The following is a 21,827-nucleotide window of genomic DNA, read 5'->3' on the forward strand; positions in this document are numbered from 1 at the left end:
CCTCAAAAATTTGTTAAGTTGTTTAACGACCAAAATAAACTATTATTTAAAGTGCAATAACCAAAATAAATGAAGATATTAAAATTACATGAGCAATTCAACGATATTGGAACCGAGAGAGCATTTTAACCCCCCAAAATCTAGAGAACGGAGATTTTTAAAATGAACCATTTTGGGGTCTAAAAGTGAAAATTTTCCACGTTGAAGCTAAAACTTAAATGTTTTCCTAAATAAAGAAACCTCGGAATCGATACCCCTCCGCTGGCCTCAACTTGCCCGACCTTTCTGAACCGACGGCGCGAAAAGAGAGAAAAAATCGAACAAGGTGAACATAGTTCGTGAATATTCAGTATTCAGGCAGGTAGAAATGAAGAAGTCATCACTGCCATTGCAGAGCAATATCGGGCCGGAAAAGCATAAATATAGCAAGGATTCTTTGGTGAAGCTCTTAAGGTGGCATTTTGGACATTCTGAGTTCAGGGGAAAGCAATTGGAAACAATTGAAGCTGTTTTATCAGGTGGATACTTCCATAGAATCTGAAAAAAAAAAGAAGTAAAAACAGTTGTTGATTTGATTTTCATTTACCAAGCAAATCTACTTTACAGCTAAGAGAACGAAGTGAGATATTTTTGTATTATATATATTTTCGGTTCACGTCGTTTCTAATTTTTTTTATAGCCCACAGATGTAATATGTTGCACGCACGTTCGCAGTTAGTGAGTTTTCAAAACACTATCTGGGTTCTGTTAGCTGACTTCGTTTATCGTCTTCTTTGACTTAGGAAAAGATTGTTTCTGTCTCATGCCCACTGGGGGAGGAAAGTCGGCGTGTTACCAGATCCCTGCTCTAGCGACAACTGGAATTGTGCTTGTTGTTTGTCCCTTAATAGGTGAATGTTATTCAGTTTCCTTCTTCACACTTCAAACTCATGGCAGGATTTAAACTACCAAAGGTTTTTTTTTCTTCTGTTGGATAAGATAATTGCATCCTGCTCTTGCCTAAATCATCAAGTATTCGCTTGCAGCATTGATGGTGAGCATCATAGGGTTTGTTTCCTCCTTGTATTCCTGATAACTTTATTTCTTGATAAATAATTTTTGGCCATTTCCCCACCCCACCATATCAGGAAAACCAAGTGATGGCATTGAAGGAGAAAGGAATTTCTGCTGAATATCTATCCTCAACTCAGTCAACACAAGCCAAAAATAAAGTGAATTTTCCTGATCAATCATCTTTTACTCCTACTTATAATTCCTGCTTTAATGGCAGTCCTCATTATTCATTAAAAAATGGGTACTTTTTTTTCTAATATATACATACATATATACATACATATATATATACATATATACATACATATATATATATATATATATATATATATATAATGCATCGCATGTGTTGTTGATATCTTCACTCTTTCTAAAGAAACTGAAAAACTAGTTGAAGTTATTTTTAGACGACAGGACAAACTTCTGTATATTACACCAGCTTGCTGTTTTTCCACTTTGTGAGGCGAGGAGGAGAGAAAGCAAGGCAGCATCATGCTTTTCCAAACATTCATTGATATGATATCCAGGATATTGTTAATTAAAAAAATCCTTCAACTATAATGAATCTCTTAATTTTGAAAGAATGGAAGAATTATTGTGGATTGGAGGAGCGGCGGGAGTGACTTTGGGAATCATATTCATTTATTATTATTATTTTTTTCATCTAATAGAAAAAATATAAGATGTCCTGGTTTCCTTTTTTCTCTTTGTGGGGATCTTCTGTACTTGTTTATTACCTCGTCCTCTCATCTTTCATAGTCTCTGTTTATGGTACAAACTTTACTTACCTAGAAATAATGAGTGTAACAATCTTTTTCATTTAGATTCACGAAGATCTTGATTCTGGTAAACCTACCATAAGGCTTCTATATGTCACACCCGAACTAATTGCAACATCAGGGTTTATGGCAAAACTGACAAAGATTTATTCCCGAGGATTACTAAATCTGATTGCTATAGATGAGGTGAACTTATATTCTTGTATCATGTGAGCATGGTAGAATGCCGTAGTTTATCTTCTTCAATCATACCTTCACTTCATCTTTCTTTTTAATGCAATTTTCAGGCACATTGTATTTCAACATGGGGCCATGACTTCAGGTTTGTGATATAGGTGATTATCAGTGTTGATTTAAATCTCTTAAGACTAGACTTTAATTATTATTATATTCGGAATCACATTTCTACGTGTCTTCATTTCTCTGCACATCATACGGGAGCTACATAAGAGTTTTCTTGTACTGTAGTGTTCTTCCCACCTTGCCCCTCTTTGTTTTACTCCTCTTTCCTCTCTACTTCTGTGATATACCTTTATTTATCAAGTTAACCACATCTATTGATATCTCTTTACTTGTACTTGTACCCTATATGTAAATTCAATGCTTGTCTTAGTTGTAACATACCTCATTCTTGGTGCTTATGAAGGACCTTTGTTTTTTGTTTTTTGGTTTTTCCCTTTCTCTCTTGGCCATTTGCTGATTGTAATTATCGAGCCATGTCTCCTCACTTGTATTGTCCTTTTATGTTTTGAAACAGGCCTAGCTACCGCAAGCTTTCATCTTTGAGGAGTCGTCTTCCTCATGTTCCCATACTGGCATTGACAGCTACTGCTGTTCCTAAGTGAGTTATTCTCATCACCCCTTCAGTTTTGAAATTCTTTGTTTCAATTTTAGTTTTATTTATCTAGGTGAAAAAACTGATCATTTTGTCAACTAATTGTAGTTGTTAACTTAATATTAAATTAATAACCTTATCTTTTGCCTCTTGGACCAATTCTACTGGCTTTTACGTGTTCATAAGATGGAATCCAGGTCTCTTTTCCTCTCACTAGCAAAATTTGAAGTACGTTTCTACATTGTTAGTGTATGATTCAGCTGGATATGGGCCAAAGAAAATTATCATGTTTATACCTCTTTTTTTTTTTTTTTTTTTTGCAAAGGATTGTACATTTCTTTCTCTGAAAAAATTGTAACCCAAGTCTGTCTCTTTGAAAATATGCTGCTGTTGATCTTGTTATATTGTTGCCAACATATTGACAACTGTCTGAGATTTGTCACTTTCTCTCTATATGGATGGTAGAAGTCAGTAATTTTCTCGAGTGTAGATACGGAATTGTGAAGTTCAGAGGGAATAAATCCTGGTTTTTTCTTATATTCTGCAGAGTGCAGAAGGATGTGATAGTATCTTTGGGCTTGCAGAACCCCCTAGTTCTTAAATCTTCATTTAATCGTCCTAATATATATTATGAAGGTCTGTGCTACTGGCTCAACTTTAAGTTTGTGTTCTTGTTTTCAATTTACAAAGTGCAGCATGGGAAAATTGGAATGTATTGCTTGATTGTTCCGTGTTCCATATGTTTATCTGCATGTAAATTAACTAATGTTCTTATATGCATCAAAGGGTATTTAGTCCCTCCTGATTTCTTTTGGACTGGAGTCCCTTTCTCTAAGGGGTGTTATCTGGTAAGGACCTCCTCTGACCCAAAGGAAAATGCTTTAATACAAAAGAATCACTCCTAACTGATAATTACAAAAAACCTTCGAAACAAAAGTCCAAAGAAGTATTAAATCTAATCAACTCCCACAAATTCTCCCAAAATTTCCCCTCTAAAAGTTCTGTTTTACACTCGAGCCAAATTTTCTACAAAATTGCAAAGAAACAAGCGTGCTAGAGAAACCTTCCTTTTTCCCTCAAGGGAAGATACAAAAAGGACCTCCTCAAACTTAGACCAAGAAGCTCAATTCTGCACCTAAGAAACTGTGAGGCCCCCTATAGTAAATACCTATGCTAGGAAGGGCAAAGGGGTAAATTACCCTTAATTGTTTGTAGGCAAGTCTTTTGGGGGAAGTACTTATGTAGTAGTGTTATCCTAGAAAGGTGGTTTTTTTGTCTTGTGGTAGGATTGTCTTGGTAGGAGAGCTCCCAACCCTCTCTAACGGTTGGCCCCCTTTTGTAAACCTTAGGGCTCTTTGTTCTTATTTTGAATACCAGTAAGTAAGGAGATACCTTACAAATTGGTATCAGAGCACTCAATCCTGGGGAGAACGAGAAGCATGGCGCAGAAACAACTTGAGGACCGCTGCGAGAACAATGAGAAAGAGGTAGCGAGTATCAAGGAAAGCTTGGATAGGCTAACTAATCGAATGGACGAACAAGGGAAGGTTGTGACCATGTTGGTCACGGAACTGACGAGTTCGAGGTCTAAGGAAGTAGCGGACGACAGTCGAGGCACCCCAGGTATGAAACGTAAGCAACCGGAACGGGTTGAAGGAAGCGAGACGACGTCAGACGTCCTGGAGGGAGTCGGTCAGCAAGGAAAAACCGATCAAGGCCAATATGATCGCAGCAAGTTTAAGAAGGTTGAGATGCCTGTGTTTTCCGGTGACAACCCCGATGGCTGGTTATTCCGAGCAGGAAGGTATTTTGATATTCACCGTTCGACTGACAGCGAGAAGGTAACGGTAGCGGTAATCAGTTTCGACGGCGACGCCCTATCATGGTATCGGTGGGAGACGAGGGATGGCCAAGAGTTCGTCGGATGGGACGACCTCAAAATACGTCTGTTCATACAATTCCGACCGTCGCAGGAGGGCAGCCTCTGCGCCCAGTTTCTAGCAATCCCTCAGGCAGGGATAGTGGCAGAATATCGTCGAACGTTTGAAGCACTCTCAGCACCCGTACAAGGATCATCAGAGGAAGTTTTGGAGGGAACCTTCGTTAATGGGCTTCACCCTCTCATCAGGGCTAAAGTTTTTAGCAGAGAGACAACTGGGCTTCGAAATGTGCTGCGAGCGGCCCAGCTCATTGAAGATTGTAATAGTGCCACGCAAGCCTTTATCTAGGGTGCTAAAGGTGTCGTGTCTGGCCCAACCCAACCCTCACTTCCCACAGCAAATAGGGCCCTTCCAGCCCACCCAGCCCAAACCACCCGTACGATCACTCTGGCAAATCGAAATCCCCATTTTCTCGCAACAAGTAACCCTAGTCGCAGAGAGACAAACTTTAAGCGACTATCAGAGACGGAATACAACGCACGCGAAGCTAAGGGCCTTTGTTTCCGTTGTGACGAACGTTACACCGTGGGCCATCGCTGCAAGAATCACGAACTGAGGGTCCTGTTGGCACACGACGATGAACCCAGGAATATGGACATAGACGGCGAAGCGGTAGTGGAACATGCGATCGTGGAAGAAGTTGGCGAGGTGGTCAAACTACCGCTCAATACGGTGGTGGGGTTTTCCACTCCTGGGACGACGAAGCTACGTGGGGAGGTCGACCAAACGGGGGTAGTGGTCCTGATCGACTGTGGGGCTAGCCACAACTTTATTTCCCAAAAGTTGGTTGAAGCACTGGAGATCCCTACCGTGGAGACTTCCAATTACGGAGTCGTGATGGGCTCAGGAGTCGCCGTGAAGGGAAAAGGTATTGTAAAGGGGTCATTTTGAAATTTCCCGAGCTAACTGTTGTGGAAAATTTTCTCCCATTGGAATTAGGCGGACTCGACATCGTGCTGGGGATGCAGTGGTTATGCACTCTCGAGTCGATGGAAGTGGATTGGCGCGCCCTCACTATGACATTCAAAGCTGGAGGAACAAGGGTGGTGCTGAAAGGTGACCCATCTTTAACCAAGGCAGAAGTGACGCTCAAGTGCCTGACGCGATCATGGGATGCCTAAGATCAAGGTTTTCTAGTGGAATTCCGGGCCTTGACTGGATTCCAGATGGACACGCAAGATGTCGATCCCCCATGGAAACTGCTACCCTCCATCGATCGGACGGAATATCAGGCGGTTTTTCGATTGCCTGAAGGGCTCCCGCCCAGGCGAGAGGTTGACCATCGCATCCTTCTCACTGAGGGACATCCACCGGTGAATGTATGCCCATACTGATACCCACATATCTAGAAAACAAAGATCGAGCGGCTGATCGGAGAGATGTTGACAGCGGGCATCATCCGCCCTAGTGTAAGCCCTTACTCCAGTCCAATGTTACTAGTGAAGAAGAAAGACGGGAGCGGGAGGTTCTGCGTGGACTACAGGGCACTGAACAATGCCACCATCCCCGACAAATTTCCAATTCCGGTGGTTGAGGAATTGCTCGACGAATTACATGGTTCGGCCGTTTATTCAAAGATCGACCTCAAGTCGGGATATCATCAGATACGGGTGCATGAACAAGATGTCGAAAAGACGGCTTTCCGCACACACGAGGGCCATTACGAGTTCCTAGTGATGCCATTCGGCCTCACCAACGCCCCAGCCACTTTTCAAGCCTTAATGAACCGAATCTTCCGCCCCTTCCTACGGAGGTTTGTGTTAGTGTTTTTTTATGACATTCTGATCTATAGCCCCGATTTGGAGTCCCACGCTACCCATCTAGCGGTAGTACTTAACATTTTGCAGGAGAACTCATTGTTCGCCAATATGAAGAAATGCCAATTCGCTCAGACTAAGATTGAATACCTGAGGCACTGGATCTCGGTTACAGGGGTGGAGGCGGACTCGGAGAAGGTTAAGGCAATAATTCTGTTAATAATAAGAAAAGAAAATAATTCTTCCTTAATTACTCCAAATGATTGATACAAGGCTATATAAATAGCAGTCACAAAGAAGAAACTAAAAAGAAATTCTTGCCTATTAGGATAAGGAAATACTTACCTATTAGGACAATAAAACCCTAACCTAAATAAAATAGGAAACCTTTAAAATAAAATAAACTATAATTTAACACTCCCCCTCAAGCTTGTGAATGAATATTTTCCCTTCCCAGCTTGTTAACCAAATGCTCAAAGTTGTTGTTGTTCGAACCTTTTGTAAGAATATCTGCTATTTGATTGTTTGTTGGTACAAATGGAGTACATATGAGGCTGCTATCTAACTTCTCTTTTATGAAGTGTCTATCAACTTCAACATGCTTGGTTCTGTCATGTTGAACTGGATTATGTGCAATACTAATGGCAGACTTGTTATCACAATAAAGTTTCATAGGCCCTCCCCATGGAATCTTCAAATCTTCTAAAATAATTTTTATCCACAGTAATTCGCAGATGCCCAATGCCATTGCTCTAAATTCCGCTTCTGAACTTGATCTTGCAACTAAATTTTGTTTTTTACTTCTCCATGTCACTAAGTTCTCACCAAAGAAAGTACAGTAGCCAGAAGTGGATTTTCTATCGTCTATTGAACCTGCATAATCTGCATCTGTATAAACTTCTAGATTGAGTTTCTCGCCTTTCTTAAACAGCAATCCTCTCCCAATGGAGTTCTTTAAATAGTGGAGTATTCGGTACACAGCTTGAAGATGAATTTCTTTTGGACTATGCATAAATTGGCTTACCACTCCTACAGCATACGCAATATCTGGTCTCGTATGAGAAAAATATATTAATTTTCCAACTAACCTCTGGTAAGTTTCCTTATTTACTGGAGGACTCTCTTCAGATGCACATAATCTATGGTTTTGATCAATCGGCGTTCCTATTGGTCTGCTGCCAAGCTTTCCTGTTTCAGAAAGTAAGTCAATCACATATTTCTGTTGTGATAAGAATATGTCTTGTTTAGAATAGGCTACTTCTATCCCAAGAAAATATTTCAGACTTCCCAATTCTTTAACTTCAAACTCTTGGATTAAACAATTTCTCAGTTTCTCTTGCTCATTATTATCATTGCCAGTGACGATAATATCGTCCACATAAACAATCAATGTTGTTACTCCTCCTGTAGCAGAATGTTTTATAAACAATGTATGATCTCCTTGACTTTGTTTATAGTCCATCTTCCTCATGACTTGAGAAAATCTACCAAACCATGCCCTAGGAGATTGCTTTAATCCATACAACGCCTTTTTTAATTTACAAACTTTATTTCCTGCTTGCTGATATCCAGGTGGAATCTCCATATAAATTTCTTCTTCAAGATCACCATGTAGAAAAGTATTTTTTACATCATATTGTAACATGTCCCATCCATGATTTACAGCAAGAGATAGAAGTATTCGTATTGTGTTCATCTTGGCAACAGGCGCAAAGGTTTCAAGGTAATCAACTCCATATGTTTGAGTATATCCCTTAGCAACCAACCGTGCTTTATACCTCTCGAGTGTTCCATCTGCTTTATACTTTACAGTATATATCCATCGACATCCTACAGCTTTCTTAGCTTTAGGCATAGTAACCAACTCCCATGTTTTATATTTTTCTAAAGCTTGCATTTCAAGATTCATTGCTTGCCTCCATTCTTCATGTTGTATTGCCTCCATATATGTTTTTGGAATATTTATCTGAGTAAGGTTAACCATAAAACTTATGTATTGACTTGAGAGTTTGTCATATGATACAAAGTGAGACAATGGATATTGAGTACAAGTCCGTTTTCCCTTTCTTAAAGCAATCGGCAAATCCAGGTCTGACTCATCATTAGCAGATATTGTAATGTCTGACTCATCATTAGTAGATACGATATTGTCTGATTCATCATTGATTATTTTCTCGTCAATTTCAGTTACAGGGATATGTTCAGACTCTTGGACGTGCTTATCTTTTTCAGTGTTCCTTCTTGAATAAACCTATAATGGTGAAGGGTTAGATGGTCCTGGTAAGGTGTCTAAGGGTGGTGGTAAAGGATTTGATATAGGAAATGTGAGGTTGGGAATGGGCAAATCCTTATCTTCCAATAATAGTTCCTCCCCCTGAAGATAAGGTGAGGTAAAGAAGCTGGTGTCTTCATAAAAGGTAACATCAGCATAGATGAAGAACCTTTTTGAAGGAGGATGATAGCATTTATATCCCTTTTGAGTGTTCGAGTATCCGACAAAAATACACTTGAGTGCTCGTGGATCAAGTTTACCTCGCTGATGACTGTGAACATGAACAAAGGCTAGACAACCAAATACTCGAGGAGTCAAGTTATTTGTTGTTCGAAAATCAGGATAATATTTTGATAGGATATTCATAGGAGTTCTATGGTCTAGAGTAGCAGATGGTAACCGATTGATTAAATAAGTGGATGTTAACACAGCTTCCCCCAGAAGGATTTAGGAACATTTCTTTGAAAAAGAATGGCACGTGTCACAGAAAGGATGTGACCAATTTTTCTTTCGACCGCTCCATTCTGTTGAGGAGTGTCCACACAAGACGACTCATGGATGACTCCATGTTTTTGAAAGAAGGATGTTAAGTTTTGATTGAAGTAATCTCGAGCATTGTCAGAACGAAAGCGTTTGGGTTTGATTCCGAATTGGTTTTCTATCATATGAAAGAATGTTTGAATGGTAGAACCAACATCATATTTTTGTTTTAAAAGATAAAACCCATGAGACTCGAGTACAGTCATCAATGAATACAATAAACCAACGAAATTTGGAAACATTTGGAACATTGATATTCGTTTATTATTACTAGGGAAGGGTACACGCTTGTGTTTAGCGAATTCACAAACTTCACAGTGAAGTGACTCGGGATTAAGATTTTGGAATAAATCGGGAAACAAATATTTTAAGAGTTCGAAATCAAGGATGTCCTAGTCTATAATGATTCAACAAAAGCTTACTTGAAGGATGATGAGTTTGTGAGGTGAAGGAGACTGGAATACTAGTCTGACCGACAAGTTCATTAAGATAATAAAGTCCATCTTTTTCATTAGCAAGTCCAATAATCTTCCCATTGCCCTGGTCTTGTAAAATATAAGAAGAATCAGAAAAAGTTACTCTACAGCCTAAATCTTTGATCAAATTCTTTACCGATATCAAATTAACAGTTAAACGTGGTATATGAAGCACATTCTTTAAAGTAATGTTTGAATTTATCTTGATGTCTCATTGACCAGCTATTGTTACCAAGGTACCATCTGCTGTAGAAATTTTCTTATTGCTCGGACAAATACTGTAAGAGATAAAATGACAGCTACTAGTCATCATATGGTCTGTTGCACCAGAATCAATAATCCAGGTACACAGTTTAGGCTGGGAAGTTGTACTCGTAAAAGTTACCGAACCTGTACCTTGACTAGGAGTATTATCCAAAGTTTTTAAGAAGCTCCTTAATTGTTTGATCTCATTTATGTCCAAGTTTTTTTTTAATTTTGGACGACTGTGACATTGATACCAAGACTAAACTGCAACTCAAAAATGGAGATCCAAAACTGAAAAAACAGTTCTGTACCGAACCGAAAGAGGGCTGAACTGAATCAAAAACAGTTGAATCAAACCAAATCTGACTGAAACGAACTGAAACCTGTCGAAACGATCCGACAATGAACTGAACCGGACTGAAAAACGCTGAACCAGTCCAACAACGATTTGAACTGAGCCTAAAGGAGCCGAACTGGCTGGACCGAACCAAGTGAACCGAACCAGTTGAACCAGACTATCTGAACCAAACTGGACGAGCCGGGTTGACTGGACCGGACGTAACAGCAAAGGACGACGGCGGCAACGGTGGTGGCGACGAATAACAGCGGTGACGAAGAACGGTGAGACGAAACCCACGAACAACACTCGAAAAACAGCAATGCTAGCAAATCAGCAAACAACGCCGCCGGTGGTCGGCGGCGGCCGGCAGTGGTTGGCGGCGATCGGCGGCGGCCGTGAGTTGAGCGGCGACAGTAATAAACAAAATCTTAATGGACAAAAAAACCCTAATAGACATCAAAACCCTAATGGGCACAAAAACTAAGTTAAAAATTTTTTTTGAAGAAACCTAGAGCTCTATACCATGTTAATAATAAGAAAAGAAAATAATTCTTCCTTAATTACTCCAAATGATTGATACAAGGCTATATAAATAGCAGTCACAAAGAAGATACTAAAAAGAAATTTTTGCCTATTAGGATAAGAAATACTTACCTATTAGGACAATAAAACCCTAACCTAAATAAAATAGGAAACCTTTAAAATAAAATAAACTATAATTTAACAAATTCAATGGCCCATACCCACCAATCTCAAGGAACTCAGGGGCTTTCTCGGCTTGACGGGTTATTACCGGCATTTCGTGGCGAATTATGGGGTTATTGCCGCACCACTCACGCAACTCTTAAAGGACGCATATGTTTGGTCTGATGCTGCCACAGAAGCATTCAAGCGACTCAAACATGCAGTGATCACCCTGCCGGTCCTCACCTTGCCCGATTTTAGCCAACCGTTCATAATGGAAACAAATGCTTCAGGTACCGGCCTCGGAGCAGTGCTATCGCAGGGGCAGCGACCCATTGCTTTCTTTAGTCAGACATTATCACCCTCTGCACGGTATAAATTAGTGTATGAGCGGGAATTGATGGCCATTGTGTTGTCCGTACAGCGGTGGCGGCCGTATTTATTAGGCCAGAAGTTCTTGGTGTGTACCGATCAACAGGCCTTGAAGTTTCTACTTGAGCAGAAGGTCACCCCCCCAGATTATCAACGCTGGGTGTCGAAGTTATTGGGCTATGATTTTGAAATCCAGTACCGCCCAGTCTGGAGAACAAGGCCGCTGACGCTCTTTCAAGGCTACCCCCCCACGGAGGATGACATATCTCCGGTCGAAGCTCTCTCCAGCATGCCCCCCACGGTACACCTGGCCACCTTAACCGCCCCAGCCATTCTTGATGCAACAATTATTCAGGGGGAGGTAGCTCAAGACTCGGATCTCAGTAAGGTCATCGAGAGCCTACAAGAAGACCCCGACAGTATCCCTCGCTTCTCCTTACAGCAAGGAAAATTGCTCTATAAAGGCCACCTTGTCCTCTCACGCCAGTCATCCTTGATACAGGCCGCTCTTCACACCTACCAAGTCTCTGTCTTCGGGGGCCATTCGGGTTTCTTGCGCACATATAAACGGTTGACTGGTGACTTGTATTGGCAAGAGATGAAGCAAGATGTGAAAGCCTATGTCGAGCGGTGCGATATATGTCAACGCAACAAGCACCTTACCACATCGCCTGTCGGATTACTTCAACCTCTCCCTCGACCTGACCGCATTTGGCAAGATATTTCCATGGATTTCATTGAGGGCCTCCCCAAATCAGCTTCCTATGATGTCATCTTCGTGGTGGTAGACCGCTTGAGCAAGTACGCTCATTTTGTACCCCTCGACCACCCATTCATGGCCAAATCCGTCGCAGCCGCCGTCCTGAAAGAAGTGGTGCACCTTCATGGTTTTCCTAGGTCTATAGTCTCAAACCGAGATAAGATCTTTTTGAGCCACTTCTGGACTGAACTATTTCGCCTCGAAGACACCAAACTCCATCGCAGCACCGCCTACCACCCACAAACCAACGGCCAAACAGAGATAATTAACAAGTGCGTAGAGACTAGGGGTGTTCACCATGCACCGAAAAACCGCTCCGACCGACTCGGTCGGTTTCAATAGCAGGTCGGTCGGAGTCGGTTTTGCCTTTTATAAAACTGACTAGTCGGTCGGTCGATGGTTTCAGAAGAAGAAAAACTGACCGACCGACCGACTTTTTCATTTTTATAAATGTATATTAAGGAACATGATGCGTTCCTCGAGATGGTTTGGAGAAAAATCTAGGAGCCCATGGTTTTCTCGAAACCATACAACCCTCTATTTATTTATTTCTCTTTCCTCTCTCATCTCCATTTTCCAATATCACTGACATTTTCATTTATTATCTCTTCCTCTTTCTTCCCATTTCCCAAAATATTCCTCTCACCCTTCTCTCTTCACTTCACTGCCGTTCTTTCTTCTTCATTTATTCTTCTTTTCATCTTCTTCCTCTCTTATTTTTCTACTTCCACATTCCCATTTCATATATTTTTCTTTTTACCTATCTTCTTGTATAATAAACCCCTCCTTCCATCTCTCTCCCTTATCCACACTCTCCCAGCCACAGCTCGCCACCGCATCGCCCACAAACGACTCACACTCACCATCTCCTCTGTCGCATCGCCCTCGCCGCCGTGACGCCGTCCATCTCCATCGCTCAAAAACCCGTCGTCCATCGGTCACTTTACACCGTGACCCAGCCATTGCCGAGATCCAACCCCCGCCGCGACCCAGTCCTACAGCCGTCGGTTCGCCTCTCGGATTTTGCACACAATTCACACACTGATATTAAAAAAAAATAGTCGGTTTTGTCGAAAACCAACCGACCGAACTGACCATTTCGTCGGTCGGTTATATCTTATCTAAGTGGTCGGTCGGTTGGGATTTCGGCCTAAAAACCGACCCGACCGATCGATGAACACCCCTAGTAGAGACCTACCTGTGTTGTTTCTGTTCAGAGAGACCGAAGCAATGGAGCAATTGGCTAGCTTGGCAGAGTATTGGTACAACACCACGTACCACGTCTCCATCAACACCACTCCGTTTCAAGTTGTCTATGGCCGACCCCCACCTCCGCTGATGTTCTATGGGGATCAACGTACTTCCAACGCCACCCTCGACTAGCAACTGGCGGAGCGTGATCAGGCCTTGCACTGTCTCAAGAATCATCTGGCAGAGGCGGAAAACCGGATGAAAAAGTTTGCAGATCGACATCGGAGACATGTAGAATTTGTTGTGGGGGATTTGGTCTACCTCAAGCTCCGCCCCTACCAGCAACTGTCTCTGGCAAAGCGCCGTTGTGAGAAATTGACTCCTAAATACTTCGGCCCCTGGAACATGTGGGCTCTGTCGCCTACAAGCTGGAATTGCCCACAAATGCAACTATTCACCCTGTCTTCCATGTCTCCCAGCTGAAACGAGTCGTGGGCAACCAACACCATATCCAGAACCATCCCCCGACCTTCACCGAGGGCTATGAATGGGTGGTGGAACCCCTGTACATTATGGGACTCCGACGCAGCCCTGACAATGGCGATTGGGAGCTTCTTGTGCAATGGAAGGATCTCCCGGAACACGAAGCAACGTGGGAAACACTCACAACCATTCGCCGGCAATTCCCTCACTGTCACCTTGAGGACAAGGTGTCTTTCTCTCCCAGGGGTAGTGTGAGGCCCCCTATAGTAAATACCTACGCTAGGAAGGGCAAAGGGGTAAATTCCCCTTAATTGTTTGTAGGCAAATCTTTGTGTGTAGGGGGGGTACTTATGTAGTAGAAAGGTGGTTTTTTTATCTTGTGGTAGTGTGGTAGGAGAGCTCCCAACCCTCTCCAACGGTTGGGCCCCCTTTTGTAAGCCTTAGGACTCTTTGTTCTTATTTTGAATACCAGTAAGGAGATACTTTACAGAAACCCTGAAACTTTCCAAGAAGTGGACCCATATGGAATGAGCGAACTTACACCCCCAAGATCAAATTATCAAGTTCCTTCGATGAATCTCTTGCACAAAACACACCACTAAAGCCCTAGACACATGGGTTGTAGAGAACCCTAGGAAATGTATTTATTATAGTGTACAACACACTTCTTCTTCTTGAGGTAGTATTTAAACTAGTAATTATAGTCATACCATGATTATTAAGGATTGGAAGACCTTCTTGTTTAGTGTTGGGAGGGGTTGATCTCCACCTTGGCTGCTAGGCTGTACCTTCTTTTGGTTCATTAATACTTCGTTTCTTATCAATAGAAAAAAATAAATAATAAAACCCTAGGGAATGTACTATCTGAATGGAAATGGCAATCTGCTGTGCTAAGTCCACAGAAGGGATGCTGAGAGGACTATCTCTCTCCAACCAAGCCTAACCAACAAGTAGCTTACCTCATATTAGTGCCCCTCTTCACATATGAAGTAACGAACTCAATCCTATTTACTCCTCCGCTGGCCCGGCTGTTGCTGGGTCTGTATGATGTCTTCCCTTACATATCTTGTGTTGTCTCAGAAAACCTTATTTGGTTTTTCACGGAAACTTTTTCTTCATTTTGCATCTTTGATTAGAATTCTCTTGCGCTGGAATTAAGTTTTAGTTCATTTCTGTAAATTTCATTACTTCCTGTCTCGGATGCATCGGCCGTTTGCTAGTATGTTTCATGGTTTACTGCAAGTTCATGTTGCCATAGGATTTTAAAATTTACCATTGGATTATGAACCTAGAACCTTAGTGAAAATTAATTGTGCAGTTCGATTTAAAGATCTTTTGGATGATCCACTTGCTGATTTGTCTAATCAACTAAAATCTAGTGGAGATGTCTGTGCAATCATCTATTGCCTAGAACGTGCAACGTGCGACCAATTGGCAGCTAATCTAACAAAAAATGACATTTCATGCGCTGGTAAGTAAAATTTTTTATACTCTTGGACTTGGATCTTTAACTCTTCGGTTTTCATATATATATATTTACATGCTGCTGGTTCCTGTTGGCCTTCAGCTTATCATGCCGGTTTAAAGAATGATTTGAGGAAGTCTGTTTTGGAGGATTGGATAAACTATAAGATACAGGTCGTTGTGGCCACAGTAGCTTTTGGGTATAGTAGTCTATATAACTTTACCCTCATTTAACCTCACTCCTCCATTCATTCTTGGCATATTTAATTTTTTTTTTATCATAAATGTCTTGAAATTTTGGTATTTGACCCTATAACTGAGAATATAATTTTAAATTGCACTTGATGTCATAATGTTCTAGAAGCCACGCCCTAATAAGATGAGAAAGATAAGATAACCATGATTATCTTTCAGTATTTCACTCTTTCACTCTTTTGAGGTTTTTAATCGTTAATGCTCATCTGTTTTGCCAACCTTCCTAGTCCCAGATTTTTAATACTAGCTGTTGACTACTTGACTGTTGAATTTACTTTATCTTTGGAATTGGTTCAATGACAGCTTCCTCGTTATTATTTGTTGCAAGGAAAGTCCTCTATATTACTCCCTGTCATGTTTTTTGATGTATCCTTTTGTTTCAATAGTACGATGTACCTAAGTTTGTGATTTTCCTTTCATTATGCCCTTTTGCCTAGAGCCATTTTGGTGTGTGCACAGTTACTGAACTAGTGGTACTCCTTCAGGATGGTATGGATTTACCTACTTTTTATTAGTTAAATTTTGGGCATGTATGTTCTAGTTTCAGTGCACGAGAAGCATTGATTTTGCTATTTTCATGTTGGTGTCTTACCTAGGGTATAGATAGAAAAGATGTCAGAGTTGTTTGCCACTTCAATATTCCAAAGTCAATGGAAGCTTTTTATCAAGAGTCAGGTAGAGCTGGCCGTGATCAATTACCCTCTAAAAGTTTGTTATATTATGGAATTGAAGACCGTCGAAGAATGGTTAATTTCTGGACTTGAACTTGAACTTGCTGTTCTCTTCTCTCTTTAGGCTGCATTTTTCTGATTTCAAATTTTTTTTAACATTCTTTGCTGTTGCAGGAATTTATTCTAAAAAATAGCTCCAGTGCTGATAAGAAAATCCTACCATCTTCAAGCTCCCAAGAGCGGTTATCAGAGAAGTCCTTAACTGACTTTACTCAGGTGGGGTTCTTCTGCATTTGTAATCTGACAATGACATTGTTTGCCATTCCATTACTTTTATGTCCTAGCACAACTGAATGCAGATGGTTGAGTATTGTGAGGCCTCTGGATGTCGCAGGAAGCGTATTCTTGAGAGTTTTGGGGAACAGGTAGGAGGAAGATCCATATGTACAATTGGTGTTAGTTTTCTTCTCAACTCTTGAATGTTGTCCCAAAATCTAATAAATGTAATTATTGGACTAGGTTCCTGCATCCATATGTAAAAGATCATGCGATGCCTGCAAACACCCAAATATTGTCGCTGCCAATTTGGAGGAGCTAAGTGCTACTTGTGCTGTTAAGCGCAATAATTCATCTTCTAAAATTTTTGTCAGCAGGTGCTTGTCTTAAAAATATTTTAAATTTTAAAATTTATCATTGAAAAGGCTAGCTGTAAATCTTAGAGGCCACTTATTTTGTAAAGTAATATCTTATGAGTTTCTTAATTTTTCGTAGGGTTAGGTGGAAGTCTAGTAGGGCTAGTACATATACTCACAAAATTTGACGAATTAAAATTGATCTATACGTTTTTAGTTAGAAATCCTCTCTTCATCTGCTTAAATTTGTTGTATTCAATTTTATTATATGTTTCGTCCTTGACTCCCTAGATTTAGACAGTGGTAAGTGTCCCATAATTCAACTGATGGGAACGTTATTAGTGTGTTTGTTATGGGAATGGTGGTTATGAATAGTGTTGGGGAAACTATAGAGCTTAACAAATATTAGTTAAATACTCTAAAACTAGCTTGGAGTTGGGAGAGAACTCAATCATCCTCGTTTGTAATCCTTTGTTTATCTCGATACAAATATCAGTTTATTTCCTATTAGCGACAAAGTCATCGCTTCAAGCTTTTGGACCCTAAGTTAATAAAAATTGTGAGTTTCTAGAATGAAATTTGATATGTGCAGCAAGAGCCCTATTGTGATGCCTTTGCAAAGAAAGAAATCAGAGGGGTTTTTAACAATATTTCATCCATTATCTTTTTTTTTATATAAATAATAAATAGTATAGTGTACAGATCACTGCTTCTTTGTGGCATGTCTTTTAATCATAGGAAATTCTTTTGTAACTAATGGCTAACTACTTTTCATTAGTCTTTTTTGTTGGAGGGGCCCCTCGTCTCCCTACCCTTAGGCTGTTCTTCCATTTTTTTAATACAATTCTTGTTTCTTATAAATAAAAAAAAAAAATTGATATCTATATCAAATGGTGTCTCAAATCTTTGATCTAGTTACTGACTCAAAAATTCTTTTGTTTCTTCTTTTTCTATAAAAAATCAGCTCAAATATGAGCGATGAAGGAGAGTTTTCTGAATTTTGGAATCGCAAAGATGAAACAAGTGGATCTGGAGAAGATATATCTGATTCTGATGGTATTTATCCTTTGAATGGACTGGACTGCTCCCCCCCTTTTCCAGCCACGTGGCTTCATTTCTTGGTTGTATATACTCTGGATCTATTCTGTTTGGTGGTGGGGTTGAGTTTGAATTTTTCTTTGTCTATGTATATTTGTAATCTCATTTTTCCCAAATCACCAGATGATACTGAGGTTGTCAAAAGCCTTGGAACGAAGTCTCTAAAGAAATCAGGACTAAATGAAAAGATAGCACTTCTAGAACGTGCGGAAGAAAACTATTACCAGAACAAAATCTCAGTTAAACAGGTTTGGCTTGATTCTTTCTTTTTCCCCTTGATATTACAATGGGGGATGAGAGTTTTTGACCAATGAATTAGTCACTTGGCTGGCTCCATCATTTTTTTAAAATTAATACTCTTAAAAACTTGAGCTTTAGGCTGAAAAATAATTTAGTCATTTACATTCTTAACCTCCTATGAACTTGTAATGTGGTAAATTAATTCCTAACTTGTTCAATAAGTTAAATTAGTATAACTTGTTTATTTATACTCGTGTTGTGAGAGATTCTGTCGCAGGTTTGAAGATTGATTGATTTTCTAATTTATGATGATTTGATTATTAGTGGCTTTGTCCATTCATGTGGGATTCATTAACTCTTTTCCTTCCGTGCTTGCTTCTTTCTCAATGGACTGACTATATTTATGATGATTTGATTATTAGTGGCTTTGCCCATTCATGTGGGATTCATTAACTCTTTTCCTTCCGTGCTTGCTTCTTTCTTGATGGACTGACTATATACTTCGTTGCAGAATGATAAACATGAGAAGAATGTTGTATCTGCATCATTTAGGGAAGCTAGCAGAGAAAGATTAGAGAATGCTCTAAAGCAGGCTCAACAACGGCTTGGGACCTTTAAGTAAGTTCAGCTCACCATTATTTTCTCGAAGGAAGAGCTTTTGATATTTTCTTGGTTGAGAAATGTTGATTTAGTGTCGTGTACACCAATTACCTAGTTGAGAATAGCTAGATCAGTAACACTAACAGCAATGCTGTTGTTGTCTTATATAGCAACAACAAATTCTATGTAATTTCTTTCGGTAAATGATTAGTTCAGTCCTTAGAGCGTTCGTGCTCAAAACATGTGTATCTGTACTGCTGCTAGCCACCATTATGGTTTAAAGTTTTTCCACAGCCACCTGCTTGTAATAATCTTGATTGGAATTCTTCCAGGATTGAAGTGGAAAGACATGCTCGTTTTCTTGAGCAGGAGTGCTATGAGAAATATGGAAGAACAGGGAAATCGTTCTATTATTCGCAAGTGGCCAGTACCGTGCGGTGGCTGTCGACAGCTAGTTCTACAGAGTTAACCAGTCGGCTTAGCATCACCGATGACCCTTGTTCAGTCTCAGAGAAGAATACACGACTCCCTGCACTGGCATCTCCTGCGATGGATCTATCGAAGTCAGAAATTAGTAATGAAGTATTTCACAGCAGCTCTGTATTGGAAACTTCCACATTCAATTTATCAAAACAAAGTGCTTCCCCTGCTCCTCTTTTGCCTCCAATCCCGTCCTTTGCAGAATTTGTCATTGGCAGAATGGAAAACGCGAGTCAATCCAACAGAGATGAGAAATATCCTGTGAAGAGGATCAGGTTGGTGTAGACTGACTCGGTTTATAGGGCCGTAGGGGCTCCGTTCGTTTTCTTTTGTCGTGTTTCTTGTTCTGTTCCAACGATTAAGAGAGTAGAGCTGGAAAGACAGCTATATGAATGATATTGCTGATGACGAGGATGTTAGTATTCGAGAGCTTTTGGTTGGAAATATTTTTGAATCTGTACTATGATCCCCGGAGATGGGTTTCTGTTAATTTTTCTTGTTTCCTCCTAATTTGATTTAGGAGTGATTTTTTTGAATGATAACTGAGGTCATTCTCTTTAAAATTTCCGAGTTCGTGAATAGTTCGCACAGAACAATATTCTTGGTATAAGACCAGGCAGTAAGCTTATGATACAAAAAAGAAAAATAGATAGGAAGTTCTATGCATCTTTTAGTTCACATATATGGAGAATAGAATAGAATAGAATATAGTTGCGAAAAAGGTAGAAAGTGCAGACTGAGACACACGTGTGTAAGCAAGTTGATAATATTATACTATACTGAAGAGAGAGGAAATGTTGCATGAAAAGGGAAGTGGGAGGAGGGGAAATTAAGGAAGAGTCAAGGGCAACACTCCGAGGAAGTTGGCATTTAGACTTCCCAAGTAAAGATGGTGGTGGAACTCTAGAGCGCTTGTGACGAAAGATATTACCTTCCCATTTGGATCGTCGAGTTTCGTAAGAATCCTGCCATCGGCATCCACTTTGACCACCATTGCTCTCCGCCGTGCGCCGTTTAGCACCTCATACAACTTCAACTTGGGAAAACTGGCCACAATCTGCCTCACAATCTTAGACCTCACAAACAACTCCGACCCATCACGGATAGGCTGCGCATGCATTCATTTGCTTGCTTAATTAATCAATGCCTTTATCAATCTAGGTACATAAGGATGGCAAATTAATTACCTGAATGAGAGCGATCCAAAAGGAGCCATCTGGAGCCAGGTTTATGTTATCAGGTGCTCCAGGAAGATTGTCTACGAATATTTCTGTTTCCCCTTCTTTCTCTCCCTTCAGCCAATACTTGACACATCTGTATCTGTGATTCTTCCATGTTAAATTAGTCTGAAATTCAAATTCTAATCAAGAGAAAGAGTCAGAGAAAGAGTAGGTACTTGAAGGTTTCACAGACGACCACGTAATGTTGGTCTGCGGAGAGAGCAACGCCGTTGGCAAAATGTAGATTATCAAGAAGGGTTGAAATGTGGTTGGAGGAAGGGTCGTACTTAAGCAGCCGACCATGAGGTTTTGCTTCCAAGAAGTCCAAATACCAATTATGCAGTCCAAATTTAGAGCTTGCATCGCTAAAGTAAAGGCAGCCATCCGCCGCCTCCACCACATCGTCTGCGAAGCTGCAGGTTTCAGTCGCCATTCAAAATTCAAACCGAAGCCGAGGGATAGAAAAGAAAACCAGTAGCAGTAGCTACCAACCTTATGATTCTGGTTTGGTTCACATGAGAAGAAACGAGGACGGAAAATCCATCTTGTTCGTTCACCTTAAGGATGCCCTGCATGCAAATAAAATAAAATGAGATGAGATATTAATTGAGGAAGGAGCTGTTCCAAGGAGGAGTAGCTGTTCAGCGTTGGTTTGCACCTTGTCAGCATCACAAACGATGATTCCACCGTGGTCGGAGTTGGAGGGGGCGATTCCAAGTAGAGTTCGAGAGTGGGTGTTCTTCCAATTCTCCCAGGATCCATTGGGATGCAATCTTTTGATCCAGCCATCTCTGGTAGCCGCGTACAGAATACCTTGGGCATCCACGCAAATATCTTCAGGATCCTTCAGAAATCCGTGTCCCAGTTTGGTGACTTCCTGCAAGCGGCGGTTTAGGGGAAAGACGGCGGCGGGAGAAGGCAGTTGAAGCGGGTGCGGGGATGGGGATATGGGACACAACAATATAACCTGGAGGGAGATGGCGAGCAGGAGGCTTGACAGTGCCGCCACCCATACTCCACCTCCAACCTTAGCAGGTCTCCTCCTGATGCCTCGCGTTTCGGCCATGCCTTTTTACCTTCTAAATTCTAGTCGAGATAAGCCTTTATTTTTTGAAACCAGAAAAATGCAAATTAGAGATAACTCTCACTCTCGGCTGACACCCAGTGCGACACGTAATATAGATATTTCTTACATTATTTAGATATTGTGCTGGAGATAAATTTAGAGACAAACAAGTATTCAAGCTGTCGAAGCTTAGCAGGTGAAGAGCAGTAGAACGAAAGGTGTCAGCAGAGTGGGGTTGTGGAGACTGGAGAATGGGTATTCAAAATGCAAATGCATGCTGCATTTTCTGATCATGATCGCAGCCCCCAACCCTCCTTCCAAATCTTACACCTTTAGATATCACTACCAGGGTTAGTTGTTAAATACCAAAATA

At 40.7% G+C, this 21,827-nt stretch overlaps 3 protein-coding genes across 3 annotated transcripts; 2 read left to right on the top strand and 1 right to left on the bottom strand.

The window, feature by feature from the left end:
- Positions 1–298: 298 nt before the first annotated feature.
- On the top strand, positions 299–19,710 carry RECQL3 (DEAD/DEAH box RNA helicase family protein). Its single transcript, XM_022298946.2, has 19 exons — positions 299–518; positions 783–890; positions 1,026–1,033; positions 1,128–1,211; positions 1,878–2,018; positions 2,120–2,154; positions 2,590–2,673; positions 3,215–3,303; positions 15,047–15,199; positions 15,296–15,392; positions 15,933–15,936; positions 16,044–16,193; positions 16,293–16,394; positions 16,478–16,543; positions 16,638–16,771; positions 17,715–17,806; positions 17,972–18,096; positions 18,600–18,706; positions 19,021–19,710. The coding sequence occupies exons 1-19, from the start codon at positions 368–370 to the stop codon at positions 19,451–19,453; spliced, it is 2,163 nt and encodes a 720-aa protein (XP_022154638.1). The 5' UTR covers positions 299–367; the 3' UTR covers positions 19,454–19,710.
- On the top strand, positions 3,310–5,911 carry LOC148209961 (uncharacterized). The gene has a single exon (XM_088127350.1). The coding sequence runs from the start codon at positions 4,107–4,109 to the stop codon at positions 4,893–4,895; it is 789 nt and encodes a 262-aa protein (XP_087983476.1). The 5' UTR covers positions 3,310–4,106; the 3' UTR covers positions 4,896–5,911.
- A 210-nt stretch (positions 19,711–19,920) lies between the features above and the next one.
- LOC111021854 (protein STRICTOSIDINE SYNTHASE-LIKE 4) lies at positions 19,921–21,769 on the bottom strand. Its single transcript, XM_022298950.2, has 5 exons — positions 21,047–21,769; positions 20,881–20,957; positions 20,565–20,801; positions 20,356–20,488; positions 19,921–20,276 (listed from the first exon to the last, which is right to left on the bottom strand). The coding sequence occupies exons 1-5, from the start codon at positions 21,452–21,454 to the stop codon at positions 19,998–20,000; spliced, it is 1,134 nt and encodes a 377-aa protein (XP_022154642.1). The 5' UTR covers positions 21,455–21,769; the 3' UTR covers positions 19,921–19,997.
- Positions 21,770–21,827: the final 58 nt, after the last annotated feature.

The sequence above is a fragment of the Momordica charantia genome (assembly GCF_013281855.1).
Source record: "Momordica charantia cultivar OHB3-1 chromosome 8 unlocalized genomic scaffold, Mcharantia_2.0 BLBB01000008.1, whole genome shotgun sequence".
Taxonomy (NCBI): Eukaryota; Viridiplantae; Streptophyta; class Magnoliopsida; order Cucurbitales; family Cucurbitaceae; genus Momordica; species Momordica charantia.

Coding starts and splice junctions, on each gene's coding strand:
- RECQL3 (XM_022298946.2), top strand. CDS start 368: ATGAAGAAGTCATCACTGCCATTGCAGAGCAATATCGGGCCGGAAAAG. Junction 1,212..1,877: donor CAACACAAGCCAAAAATAAA/GTGAATTTTCCT, acceptor TTTTTCATTTAG/ATTCACGAAGATCTTGATTC. Junction 16,544..16,637: donor TTGAGAGTTTTGGGGAACAG/GTAGGAGGAAGA, acceptor TTATTGGACTAG/GTTCCTGCATCCATATGTAA.
- LOC148209961 (XM_088127350.1), top strand. CDS start 4,107: ATGGCGCAGAAACAACTTGAGGACCGCTGCGAGAACAATGAGAAAGAG.
- LOC111021854 (XM_022298950.2), bottom strand. CDS start 21,454: ATGGCCGAAACGCGAGGCATCAGGAGGAGACCTGCTAAGGTTGGAGGT. Junction 20,958..21,046: donor TCGTTTGTGATGCTGACAAG/GTGCAAACCAAC, acceptor ATTTGCATGCAG/GGCATCCTTAAGGTGAACGA. Junction 20,802..20,880: donor AACCAAACCAGAATCATAAG/GTTGGTAGCTAC, acceptor TGAAACCTGCAG/CTTCGCAGACGATGTGGTGG.